Genomic DNA, 13506 nt, shown 5'->3' with positions numbered 1-13506 from the left:
TTTCTCTCTGGTAAAACTTTTTTTCCAAACTTTGGCTGATGTTCACACTAGTGTGCTTTCTGGTGTGGCTATCATTATAGGATTCCCCCTGTACACTTCAATTTGCCTCATTTAAATTGTTGTTCATAGTTACCAATGTAGTTGTTCCTAGGTATTCTTGGGGGATTGAGTCCAGGACACCCTGTAGACACTAAAGACTATAATCTTATGTAAAACCCTCAAATAAACATAGCATTTTAATCTGCACACACCATCTCATACTCTTTAAATCATTTCTAGATTATACACAATACCTAATAAAATGTGAACATTATGTAAATACATTAAGCAGCTGTATTATTGAGGGAATGATAATAAAAATGTCTTTAAATGTTCAATACAAACAATTTAGAAAAAAAATAATTTTTGTTCATGATTAGTTGAATCTACAGATACAGAAACCACAGACACAGAAGGCGGACTTGCTCTGTTTAAAAGTTACCTTCAACAAATCTGCTTTGGTTATATTATTTCTAAAATTGATTATAGGTTAGTAGTTATGTGGTATACTTAAAAATCAATAAATATGAGTCAGGTGTGGTGGGACGTGCCTGTAATCCCAGTGATTTGGGAGGCTGAGTCAGGAGTATGGCAAGTTAGAGGCCAGCTTCAGCAACTTAGTGAGGTCCTAAGCAACTTAATGAGACCCTATTTCAGAGTAAAAAATAAAATAAAAAAAGGGCTGGGGCTTTAGTGCAGTGGTAAAGTGCCCCAGAGTTCAATCCCCAGTACTTAAAAAAAAATCAAGAAAGATGAAATCTAAAATCAAAAGTATTTCTTTAAACATTTCTTTCTTTATGATTTAGAGTATATGTTTTATATACTAGCCACTTTTAAAAATTGTTTCTAATTTTCTTCTTCAGACATGAAATTTTGAATGGATGTTTTCTTCTCTTGGCCTCTTAACATTCTTTGCTACACTTCTTTCTGATTAATCCCTATTCAATAAATCTGTTATGGTTTAGATGTGGTGTCCCCCAAAAGCTCACATGTAAGACAAGGCAAGAAGGTTTGAAGGAGAAATGATTGGGTCATAGCCCTAACCCAATCAGTGGTGTGCTCCCTGATGGGATTAACTGAGTGGGAATTGGAGGCAGGTGGGGTGTGGCTGGAGGAAGGTTTCATTGGGGACAGGGCTATGGGCTATATATTTGTATCTGGTGAGTGGAGTCTCTTTCTGCTTCCTGATCACCATGTAAGCTGTTTTTCTATGCCACATTCTTACACCATGAGGTTCAGCCTCACCTGGAGCTCTAAGAAAGGATCCAGCCAATTATGGACTGAGATCTCTGAAACCATAAGCCCTCAAATAAACCTTTCCTCCTCTACAGTTGTTCTGGATGGTTCTTTTAGTCACAGTAGCAAAAAATCTGACTAAAACAATATCCATTTTAACTCCTCTTCCTCTCCCCTCCCTTAGCTTTGGTGTGGTTTCTTGAGCTCCATACATACAAAACAAAACAACAGTGTTCCCCTGGAATCTTCCCCTCTTCCATTATACTGAGCCACAGTCAAGCACCTCATTTGTGAAACTCACCAAAACAAAGAACTAAGACTCAGGTTTGACTTTGCCATCCCTTCTACTTTCTAAAATCACTGATGCCAACTCCTATTAAACTAACTCTGAAATATCATATGAATATGTTTTTATGCCTCTGTACTTCCACTGTTACTATCTTAGTATGAGCTGATTTTTCCCTATTAAAGTTACTGTAATAGGAGAAGAGACAGAGAAAACATACCTCTGGACAGTATGGGGACACAGTTTCAAATGCTATCTGGAGTATTAAAATTTCATTCGAAATCAGCATTTCACACCTTAATATCATGTTTAACATAAACATCATAAATTTAAATGACTCATCTTTTAGTGTAATTATTGCCCCAGGAAGGTAAGTTGTGTATATACTGGGGCTGTAGACACTCCTGCAATGCCATGCTAGTTGCCACTACTAATAATCCAGGCCAAGAAGTACAGTTTTCTTTGCCACAGTCTGGTTGGGCACAAAATAACCGAGCCGCCACACAGCCTTGTAGATACAAATAGCAACTTTTATTCCCGAACTCTCACCGGCACTCTATACACACTTCCCGGGAACACACTGCCTCCACCTGGTTCCGCCGGCCAATTCTCCCAGAACCCTGCAAGAACTCAAGGGAACTCCAAAGTAGCAGGTGCTGGAGGCAGCAGGATCTGCCCTAATCCCATCAGGATACGCCCTAATCCTGGAGCCACCCTATTCCCAGAGCAGGGTCACCTTTCAACCATTCCCCCTGGCAAAAATGCCAGGTGTCATTCTGACTAAACTGTGGCTCTCAACATTTCTTTCTTATCTGGATTTGCATCCCTTTACATGTTCTACTCCTTCCATTCTCACTGACTGCGCATCAGTTCTGTTCACTGCTGCTCATTCATCCTCCCTAAACCTACAGCTGAATATCTTGTTTCCTGAAATGTCTCCTCAGTGTAAAACCCAAGCACCCTGGTGTGACTGGAATAGCCCTTCATGGTCAGGGTTCTGCCCATCTATAAAGTTTCACATTTTTCTATTTCCCATTACCCCCTATCATCGCCTCTGTCTGTACCCTAATTCTAGTCAGTCTGAACTCATACTCCTTCATGCCTTGAACATGCTGGTCATTCTTCCCCTTTTTCTGCAACTATAGACTTTCATCTTTCAGGATTCAGCTTGAGTGGTTGTATCTGGTCCAGGCTTAGTGCTCTTTGTAACAGCTCCTATAACACTCAGTACAGCCCTTTCTCCTAGCATGTATCTTACTCCATTCTACACATTGATTCCATTCCATATTCCTTTCTCTATTATACTAGAATGGACATATTTATCCTATGTTCCAGAGCCTAACATGTTGTCTAGCATACACAGTAGGCACTCAATAAGTATTAATGGCCAAGTGGTTAAATAAACAGCTAAGATTTCTATTTCGAACTTATCTTAATCCTCTTTCTTAAAAAAAAAAAAAATCACAACAGGTATCCAAATCTAAAAGTTGAATGTGACAGACTATATTTTTGTTCCATAAAATGGAACTATATAAGTAATGATTAATACATTGAATCTACCAAGTTTTATATGATCATTGCCAGGATTTAAGAAGATTTCAATTGGGGCCAAATTTTTAAAAGTGCCTGTTGTTAAGGTTGTTGTTTTAAGTATCAAGGAAGAAAAAAAATATCAAGGAAGACATAAATATGAAAGTTATAGAATTTTAAAATTTAACATACATAAAATTAGTTTATTTATTAGGATTTTCCATATGTTAGTCATTGTGTTAAACAATAACCATATTATTGAGATACATTATCTCAATTAATCTCCCCACAGGGTAGGTTTTATAGACAAGGAAATTAAGAGTTAAAGCTAAATAACTGGCTATTAAAGGTTTCACAGCTAGATTTTGTGAAATAGTGATGGTAACATATTTATGTCTGATTGCTTCTCCTTATACTAGGCCTCTTATACTTTTGAATTCTGCATAAACTCCATTCATGGTATGCTGTGATTGTCAGGTATTTATAAATACTTCACATTTTGACATTTACAACCACACTCTGTGCACTTGGAATGACACTTGGTCTGTTGTTAATGGATTTAGTCTTAGAGTTGGGGAAATGTTTGAGTCATGGGCCCTCAGAGAATGTAACGAAAAATCATGGGCCTCCTATGAACATGCACAAGAAAATTCATACTTATACTTTTTAGATTCTCTGAAAAACACAGACAAGATTAAGAATTCCATTTCTAGATAATTTACCTATGTTGTTAATGAGCAAACTAAAGTTCAAGAAAGTTAACCACAGTTTCTGGAATTATTGCCCACATGTGCCATCAAGAATGTCTTTTGGAAAAGCATTATCCTGTGGAATGTTACGAACTCCTACCAAAGTATTCTCATTTCAGGTCTCTTATGTAACAATATGGTGAAGTGCATTTTGAATATATTTAATCATGGAAATAATTTAGTATTTTTCTTATATATATTTCTCATAAAATCTCTTGAGATAAGTATTTTCTTGGAAAATTTATAAAATTACAGTAATGATTTAGAGTAAGAGAAAAGAAATTTGCACAGAAATTTATTATTTAAGGTATAAGAGAAAAATGGGTAATTGAAATGACACTAAGTGATGAATATCATCATAAGATAAAAGAATTGCAGGGTGGCATGACCAATATCTATACTCATGAATTATTTTCTACATATAAAATTGTTTCAACAGTACAAAGCTACAATATGCTTACTTGCCCACCTATGAATTCTATGAGAATGTGAAGTTTTATTTTAAAGGTGAGGAAACTGAGGTTTCAGGTTTAATGTGTTGGGTTTGGATTTACAACTATATAAGCAAGAGAGTCCGGAGTCCATTAGAAGAGGTCTCATTGCCTGGACAATCACATAGATTCAGAAAGCAAGTTCCAGCATCTGAAAATCACCAAGTTCATTTGACACCTGATCTTTATTTTACAGCCTGCCACTGGCTCCCTTCCTCAGGCTTACATTGTTTCCCTTTGCAGAGTTCTGAAGGCCAGAGCATACTTTGGTAATTCAGAATGATTTTTAGCTTTCATTTCAGTTTTAGTACATCGAACCAACTATTGCATTGGGTTTCACCTTATTTTATTGCAGCACTATAGCAAAAATTAGTTTTGCTTTAAGGGAAACCATTTAAATACATTATCTAAATCCACATTATGTTAAAAATTATTACATAAAGTTTTTCATATAGAGAATACTTAAGTCTCACAATATTATTGCAGAACTCACTAGAACAGTTACAAATAAAGAGGGTACCAGTGCCTGTATTTAAGAATTCATTTGAATAAAAAATATAGAGGTACAATTTTAAAAATACCTTTGCGAAAGTAACTAATACAATAGAACAAATGTGTGGTACATTTACTGGTGATTAACACATTAGTAATACTTTTGAGATTACATTTTTAAAGGGGTCTTCTTCCTTCTGCAGAATGTGTGTTTATGGTGGCAGCTTTAATGTTGCTTCCTGCTGTGCGGTTCAATAGAGTATGTTTTTAGGTGGTTGGTTGAGGGTTTTTTCCTTATGTATGTCGATGGAGATAAGTGTTTTAATTACTTTTTTAATGTCTGTGCTTTTGTATTTTTCTCCTCTCTTCCCTTTTATTTCCTGCTGTTGAGATTACTGCCTCATCTCCACAGCAGGTGGCTGTTGCAAATTTGTTTTCTTTGTAAGCCTGGTAGATTTATTTTGTAATATAACTGTTCCTTTTAGTATTTTATTATTAATGATTTCTTTACTTTGGAATATAGTATACTTACACAGTCCTAAATAGTAATTTCCTAGCACCATCTAAGAACTTCAGTCATTAAGAGAAAACCTTTGCCTGAGGCTATTGTTTGCGTAGTTGCTTACCCTCACTTCACAATGTGGGGGTTAAAATTTAAGGAAATTGTTTTGTAGAAAAAGCCAAATGAGAGAGAAAGAGAGAAGGAAAAAAAAGAAGGGTGGGAAATAAAAGATAAAAGGCCCAGGAGACAAAGCACACTTTAATAAATAACACCAAAAATCAAAGGACTAAGTGTAATTTTGTGGCAAATACCTAAATTACATTAATGTATCTATTCTAGGAAAGGGATTTTTTAATAGACCTAATGTTTATGTTAAAATTAAATTTTAATTATTAAAATAACTATGCTAGTTATAAGAAAATTAGAATGCTACAAATGTATAAAGAAAAAAATACTTCATTTTAATTTTTTCCCAAAGAGTTAGTTTATTTGATTATCTCATATGATCTATAGATAAAACTAAAGTGAGATCAATCCTGAGTATAGAAATAATTTGTCAGAAAAGTAAAATAGACTCATATTCAATTTATTTCATATGTATCTGTACTTGTAAATACTTTGCTGTTATTATGTTTATATCTTTTTTTATACCTATATGTACAAAGTCACATTGTTATGATAGAATTTCTGTATATTTTCTACATGAAGTATGAAAGCTAATTGAAATACATTTGTTCTTAACTTTATAAAAATAATCACCTTTGGTTATTTTATTCTCTGCTCCAGTGCTTTGTACATTTCTCTGCTTTTTAAAATATAATACAAAACCAAGTCTTTAGTTCAGCATCTATAAGATTTTTTAAATTGTATAAGAAGCTCAGTACTCCACTTGATTCTGGACTTAATTATTGGTACATATTTCTGTACAGAAATACCTTGTGTAATGGGAAAAATTATGGTTTGAAGTGGTAACTCCATTCATAATGTTTTTCTAAAAGTCTTTATCCTGTTATGCTCTAAACAATTGTGTGATATGCACAATTAATGTGTGTGGCCACATTGAGAGAAAGAGACTAGCCAGAAGTTCCATGAAACAGATGTTTAATAGGGATTTGAAAAATCAATGAAATGAATATTATTGTGATGCATGGTGATCTAATTTCATATGTGTCATATTGAATCACTTCATTATTTTGAATTCAGTCTGAACACTCAGAACCATACTTACAACAGGGTGTCAAGGAGAAGACAAGTTTTATTAAAAAAGAAATCACAATACAGCAATATTGATCTGTTCTCTTTCTAATCAATATATGGATCCTAGAATGATAACCCATATGGCACATTGTCATTTGGAAGAAAAATATAAATCCTTTAAGTCATATAAGTGTTTCATATGTGACTGTGAAAAATTTTGTATTCCTTCATGGAATTGTGGAATATGTATGCCCTTAAAAGGATTGTTTTACTTCCATGTTGTAATCCCAACTTGAGTTTGATATATGAATCTTTCCTAATACATGTATAAATATATGTTCATTTATTTATAATTTTACAGTTATATTTGAACATCTTATACAGCCATCCTAATGGTTTGTTGTTAATTGCAATATTGTTTGTGTTTGCTTTGAGAAGCAATTAAGATCTTAGTAGAACAGAGGTCATTAGAGGCTAGGAAGGTTTAAGGGTAGGAACAGAGAGAAGTTGAATAGCAGATCCTAAAATATAGCTAGGGGAATTGTTTCTCATGTTCTGTATCATAGTAGTATATGTATGGCCTACAATTTATTATACATTTAGAATAAGTAGAGGAGATGAGATGATGTTGAATATCCCTAATTGAAAGGATAGTACTTAATAATTTAAAAAAAGAAAAGAATAAAGAAAGGATAATACTTGAAGAAACAGAAATGCCAGTTACACCAATTTGATCATTGCACATTGAATTCTGATACTTTATTCCATCAATAAATACAAATATTGTATGATTATTCAAAAAGAAAATAAAGAAAGTAAGATCTTGGGTCCAAGAATATTTTGAAATATGAAAAAGTATGACATTTCCTATCAGCTATATTTTGCTGTTTTCATCTGGTCAACTTGAGAGTAGTCATGTAATCTGTGGTGTTTTGTCTGTCTACTAAAATCTTACTGAACTTCTTCCCATGTGAAGTATGGAGAACTGATGAGGCTGTGGAGAGCACTCAGTACTGGAGCACCAGCCATCTCTGTCAGCTGTAGCCTTGTGCCAGAATCCTGAGGCAGTTTCTCAGTGGTCTGTGCTGTCTCCTCCTCTGTGGGATTTGTGAGGCAGTCTCCACAGACAGGTCTCTCTAATGACTGTCTTTCCCATGACGGCTTAGCTGTCATTCAAGTGGAAGCCTTCAAAAACAAGAGGCCACATAAACGCTTGCTTAATTCAATAAACACTGAATAAATGACCCAGTGAAATAATAGAAGCAGACATTATGGAATCTGAGTAATTCTTATACATGTCCTACCACAGCTATGAAGGCTAATCCTTAAAAGCTTATTCTTCCTTTATTCCTTCTAGATGATAGCATGTAATAGAATATTTAATATCTTGTTAATGTTAATTGAAGTTCTGTAAAACTTGATATGAGCACAAGGAAATAGTTTACTATGTGCAGTGCTGTTATTTATTCTGTAGTTGCTCCAGAGGGAGGTGCTTTGGAAACAAAGCAGGGATACATTTTTCAAAGAATATCAAATATTGAAAAATAACCAACAGATACCCAAGGGGAATGCACTTAAGAAGGAAAACATTTCAGAAAGGAGTTTTGCTAGAGAAAATAATCGCACACAAAAATGCAGCCAAGAGATGAAGCCAGTCTTTTTTCTACCACTAGATTGGAACCTGGTAGCAGACACAGTCTGTGCCTAACAGTGAAACTGAACACATGGATGAGGAATGATTAATTTGGATTTCACTAGTTTTGTAGAATCACATTATAACAAGTCTTAGTTACAACCATACATGAAGAGGTAACATTTTGAAGTTAAAACATAAGTTGTACAGCTATCTAGATCATCCAGATTAGAAATTGTTCTGGGGCCCTCAGCAAGGTTATTTAATTTCTATATGCCTCAATTTCCTCATATTTAAAATGGGGATCTAATGACATTAGTTGTGTTATAGAGGTATTTTGAGAATTCAAATGAATTAGTGTATATGAATTTGTACCTACCAGACATGTGAAGTTGAGCTTATTGGTCACTAATGTTAAAGAAAACATTCTGTAATGCATACAGGATTTTCTTTCCTTCTTTTTTGGAGAGCTTGACAATTACCAATTCTTAATAAGTCTTAAGAGGAGGTTCCTTTGTATAAGTACATGCTGAAACACCCAAAACTTCAGTAACTATTTTAAGAGAATAAAAATTCTTCCTAGCCTTTTTGAAAGACAAAGAACACCACACATTTATAGTGTGAGCTGTTTTGTTTGTGAAATCGTTGTCAATTCTTCTTTATTCACAAACTCACTTCTTCCCACTGAAAGGTGAATTAAAAAGTCATTTAAGTGTCATTTTGAAATCATTCTAGTATAGACATATACCTTATTTATTAATATGCCACCTACTCTCAGGGAAGTCTATGTTTGATAGATGGGTATTTGTAAGTTTCATTATTTTTCACATTTCACTTCAGGTTGCTTCATTTTTCTTTCTTTGTAGAACTTTATTTAAATTTACTAAGGTTTAATACTTTACTTTGATTTAAGCTTTATTGTTTTCTTGTCATGGGATGTGACATTTTAAAGAATTGATAAACTACAGAATAAATAAAGCTACCTTACTAGCTAATGATTATTTAGCCTTCCTTGTGTTCAGGTCTCAATTACTTATATTTACATATACTCATATACATACCTATAAGTATATACACATATATAACATTAATTAAATATGTATGAATTGTACTTATACACACATATATGTATATATTTCTCCTTAAATCTCACATCTGTGACAGAAGTATAATGATTATATTTTGAAATTTTAAAAGTATAATTATAAAGTTATTATCTCCTTAGAGATAATAATTCATTTATGAAAGTACATGAAGTAGTAAGAGAGGGAAGAGATTAAGGAACTCAAGTTTAGCATTCTCTGGAAAAACAGAGACAGTAGGATTGATGGATGGATGGATAGATGAATTGATAGAAAGATATGACTTCTTTGAGAGAATTGTCTAATGGAATTATGAGAGATTAAAAACTCAAAACTCTGTGGTAAGCCACAAAACTGGATACTCAGTTTTATTTTTAAGCCTTTTTGACTGATTAGACAAGGCCCTCCTAGTTATTGAGATAATATTTCATTAAAGTGGATGGACTATAGATTTTAAACATATCTAAAAAGGCCTCCATAGCAACATCTAGATTACTATTTGATTGAGTAACTGAGTGCTACAGCTTTGTCAGACTGACAAAGCCAACTCCACAGGAGAGCAGGAAAGTGGGAGAGGAAGGTTGCATTCCAAAGTTTGTCTGGTGACAGAGACACTGCTCCTGATTACCCCACAGTATCATAGATAGTCATTCACTAAAGTTTCCATGAGGAAAGCTTCCAATGTAGTGTCCTAGGGCACAAAGAATGACCTCTTACGAAGGTGGGAGGGAAGGGTTCCATAGAATTTAGGTCTCTTTGAGTGAGAGAAACAAACGTGGTGTGTGGCTAAGCAGGCTGCAGGGATAACTTAACCATAATGAGCCTGTCTAGTTACTGGCTCATTTTTCCTCCATTAAATCAACATCCATAGGTCCAAAACATCTAACCAGTGTCCTTTTAATCATTCATGGTTAGAATCTGACCCAGTAAATGTTAAATCCATTATAGTGACAAATGCACGATAGAGTGAAGTGAAATTAACAGGAAACTCAGGAGTACTTCTCAGGGTCTTGATACAAGTGAAAAAAAATACATTTGATCAATGCATTTTTCTTGGGAAATAATCACTGCGTGAGAGAAAAAAGTCATTTTCTGGTTCCAGTGATATATTTAATGAGGACATATTGCAGTTCTCCAGATAACAGTTATTTTGGAGGTGGGCGTAGAAAATAATTACAGATGTAATGCTCCCTCTCTGCTGTAACTGTGATTAGTTGTGTGTGTGAGATGCCACTTATATTCTCTGTGCCTTATTTTTGATCTTCCTTGTAGGTTTTTGCTTATCACATCATCTTGAAATTGTTTAGCACTTGAGGTTATTTTTCTTTTTCCTTGGTACTTTTACATGAAGTGTATAGAAAGTATGTCATCTCTGTAGTGAAGTAAGTCGAGGTGGGAGATTTAGATACTCACATCTTAATACGTAGCATATGTACATGTTGGCTTCACTAATCAAGTGTACCCTTTTGACTACTCAAGTATAGCTTAAGCTATATTCATGTTTTAATAACTTTCGAGAGAAATGATTTTGTCATTAGTGAGTCTTCAAGTACATATTCCACTATTTTTTAACTCTCTTCGACCCAGGTTTTCAAAAATAATGATATCCATCTCTACACCTTTGAATAATAATGTGTGTGTTTCCAGTAGACCTAAGGAATATCTCTTTATGTTGGAAAATGAAGAAAGTCTTTTCTTCATTGCATATATACAGAAACCAAGGCAAGACAAGTCATATGACTTATCTGACCTTCCCAGATAATTAAAGAAATATTTAAAACAAAACAACTTAAAGTAATCTAGAAAAACATCTTTTGAGGGAAGAAATGGAGAGGTGATAGGGAAAAAAAATGTTTGGTGTGATTTGAAGAGACAGCAGTGGTTTATACCTGGTTACACACACACAAGAACCTTTAGCTTTGGATCAGTTATAGCACCCTGCTCATCTTACATGACCAAAGTCATCCTTAGGCCTTATTACTCTGTGTCCACCAGCAACTACATTTAATTATAAAATGAGCTTTCCCTCTCTAAAATAAGCCATTGGTGGTATGAGTTTTGGACAATTTTATTAAACTAAACTGTGTTTCCCCAAGTCTATGGAATTGAAGTGAGGATTTTCCCACTTCTGTAACATGGAGTGATTGTGGTGATATTTGCATTGTTTATATTTTGAAAGCAATTTGAGTCTGCTATCATTTGATTTTAAAAATTTTAGTAATGTATGTATTTGACAAATGCATGCTGTAGAAAACTCATAAAATAAATTAAAAAATTGAATTCCATAATTCCATCATCATAAGTAATCACTATTCAGATTACATAGTTTATACATTTGTTTTTTACAAAATTTGAATTATAGAGTATACAGTTTTCTCTTCTGATTTTTTAAATATATATATTTTCGTTGTTGATAGGCCTTTATTTCACTCATTTATTTATATGTGGTGCTGAGAATCGAACCTAGTGCCCCACAAATGCTAGGCAATCACTCTGCTACTGAGCCACAACCCCAGCCTCTCTGTTTCAGTGGTATATTTTGAACTATAATTTGTATCATATTTTCAAATATTCATATTAATAATGGTCTTGTGTTTTGTTGACTTTCTTTTTAAAAATAAAACTTATCTACTCATTAATTCTAATATTCTCTCATCTCATTTTCTTTTTTAATTCTTTTTATATATTAAACCATATTTATATATAATTATGTTTTCTTAGAATATATTCGAAATTATTTTCTAGAAAATGAGTACAAATGTATATATATACCAAAAGAGTATGAGATGATCTCTTTGTACCCTTAGTGTAAAGTTTAATTTTTGAAAATATTTTACTTTTTATTAAGGAAATCATAGCTGCTTTTAAAATTTATATTTCTTTAATGTCTAATAGAGTTAATATTTTCATTGCTTAAGATCTGTTTATATATTTGTCCTCTCAATTTCATCATACTTTATATATTTGGTAGAAAGTTGATGTGTTGTTAATAATGAAAAACTTTTATGAATATCAATGATATTTTATTTGTTAACATACTTTTTATTAATCATTTGCCTTTTAATTTTTTTATAAAATTTTTGAAATGAGGTAGGAATGACTGAATTTTTATGGTTAAAATACATATTTTTCTTTTGGGCTTTTTTTCTTCCAATTATTTCTTAGAATGATCTAATTTATTTAGGAATTATATAAATATGTATGCATGGTTTTATTTAGCTTTTGTTATGTATTTTCAAAACACTTAGTACTTTGATATATCTTAAACTCATTTTGATTTATGACATGAGAAATTATCATAACCTGACTTTCCCAATACTATAGATAATATGTATATGTGTACGTATACCAACACAGTATCCATTGGTATATGCACATAGGTAAATTGAATTAATGCTTTGTTTTATATTAATATTATTTATATTATAATCTAGAGTACATTAGATTGTGTTATGCACATTTTTATGTTGATTTGTTTATGAACTTTTTTCTCTAAGAACAACATCATTTCAATGATGATAGTCTTTTTCTTTCTTTTAATATTTCTTTTAATATATAGTTGCAAAAGTCACTGCTAATGATATTTTATAAACTTTATTAATTAGGTTTGCCAGAACCCAATAAAGATCACATCTTCGAAGGCCTTACACAGGACCAGGGGTTTTACACATCCAAAGACTTTTTGCCTCTTGTAGCCAAAGGCAGTAAACCAGGTATGACATATTGTCTGTTATTCTTGACATTGTCCGTATTGTTTTAAGTATCATAAATTTATATTGAATATGAGCTTGGTAGAAAATTGTTTAGATCTCAGATAGACCCTTGAATATATAGTACTTGCATAAAGTTTAAAATTAAAGCCTGATACTATTGTGTGCCAGAATTATCTATTTTTCCATTCTTTCAGGAAAACACTAAAATAAGGACTTTTTATTGTATGATGTGTACATCTAAATTGCATCACAAAAATTATTCAAAGTGAAAAGGCCTTAACAAACATTAAAAGATATGGAGAGAGCTTTAGTTGGGGGACTTTTAAAAAATAGGATGTATCTTAACATCTATGAAAGTAGAAGTGTCAAAGCCTCTTCTTGAACTTTTATAATTTTACAAAGTTAAAGCTCAATATTTTAACAGACTCCCTTTCCCTTCACACATTCCAAGAACAGCTTGAGGTGAGACCATGCTTTGCTCTGGCTCCACTATACTTATTGTCTTGGTGATAAAAAGCTGAAGCATTTTCTCCAGAACCAAATGATCTCAGTCCGT

General features: G+C 33.0%; 1 protein-coding gene across 1 annotated transcript in view; it reads left to right on the top strand.

Moving 5' to 3' along the window:
* Dpyd (dihydropyrimidine dehydrogenase) overlaps positions 1-13506 on the top strand; it is an 803780-nt gene that overhangs the window by 306463 nt on the left and 483811 nt on the right. Inside the window, exon 9 of the mRNA XM_026401392.2 lies at positions 12843-12950. Within this exon, the coding sequence (XP_026257177.2) occupies positions 12843-12950 (108 nt within the window). The remainder of the gene's footprint in view (positions 1-12842; positions 12951-13506) is intronic.

This window comes from Urocitellus parryii, chromosome 11, assembly GCF_045843805.1.
Source record: "Urocitellus parryii isolate mUroPar1 chromosome 11, mUroPar1.hap1, whole genome shotgun sequence".
NCBI classification, from domain to species: domain Eukaryota; kingdom Metazoa; phylum Chordata; class Mammalia; order Rodentia; family Sciuridae; genus Urocitellus; species Urocitellus parryii.
This window is presented reverse-complemented; position numbering and strand designations above follow the sequence as displayed.